Source organism: Apaloderma vittatum, unplaced genomic scaffold, assembly GCF_000703405.1.
Source record: "Apaloderma vittatum isolate BGI_N311 unplaced genomic scaffold, ASM70340v1 scaffold21492, whole genome shotgun sequence".
Taxonomy (NCBI): Eukaryota; Metazoa; Chordata; class Aves; order Trogoniformes; family Trogonidae; genus Apaloderma; species Apaloderma vittatum.
Window position 1 is genome coordinate 12,340 of NW_009705528.1, and position 576 is coordinate 12,915.

The following is a 576-nucleotide window of genomic DNA, read 5'->3' on the forward strand; positions in this document are numbered from 1 at the left end:
ATCCATGGGATTGAAGGAAAAGTCACAGCTGAAACACGGCGCTTGGGATGTGAGCCCGTTTGTTACTGGGCACATCAATCACCGGCACAAACCTCCTGTTTTCTTTTGAAATTAAGCGTGTCTGGCTCTGAACGCTGTGCCTTACGGGTTTTTTAACCCGTCAGAAAGTAAAGAGAGTCAATTAGGAGGCCCAGTGCTAGGTCTGCAGCACAAACTGCCATGATGGAGAGCACTTTACTGGGAACTTAAGTTTCTGCCCTGGCAAGTCTTCTCAGCGAGACTTTTGCCACCTTCCAGTCAACTCAGCGCTACTCTAAGGTCAAAACTTATTGCAAAAAAAGCTCACGCGTGGCGGGTCGGCCTGCAGGGCAGCCAAGTAGTTCTCCAGAGCGATGCGACGGCGATCGTTCAGCATGGCTTCCACGCGAGCCAGGTGAGTTTCCACAAGCTGCTGCTTCTCGCTTGCTGCCTCTTTCTCCAGAGATTTCACCATCGCCTGGAAGTGCTGGAACCAAAAAAAAAAAAAAGGAGTCTGGATGAATGTGCATGAGGGTCACTGACTCTCTCTCATGTAAC

The 576-nt window shown here is 50.2% G+C and overlaps 1 protein-coding gene across 4 annotated transcripts in view; it reads right to left on the reverse strand.

Moving 5' to 3' along the window:
* Positions 1 to 576, reverse strand: part of APLP2 (amyloid beta (A4) precursor-like protein 2) — a 20,056-nt gene that overhangs the window by 8,904 nt on the left and 10,576 nt on the right. For all 4 annotated transcript variants that reach the window (XM_009865463.1, XM_009865460.1, XM_009865462.1 and 1 more), the window contains one exon: positions 347 to 505. In XM_009865463.1, coding sequence (XP_009863765.1) covers positions 347 to 505 — 159 coding nt within the window. The remainder of the gene's footprint in view (positions 1 to 346; positions 506 to 576) is intronic.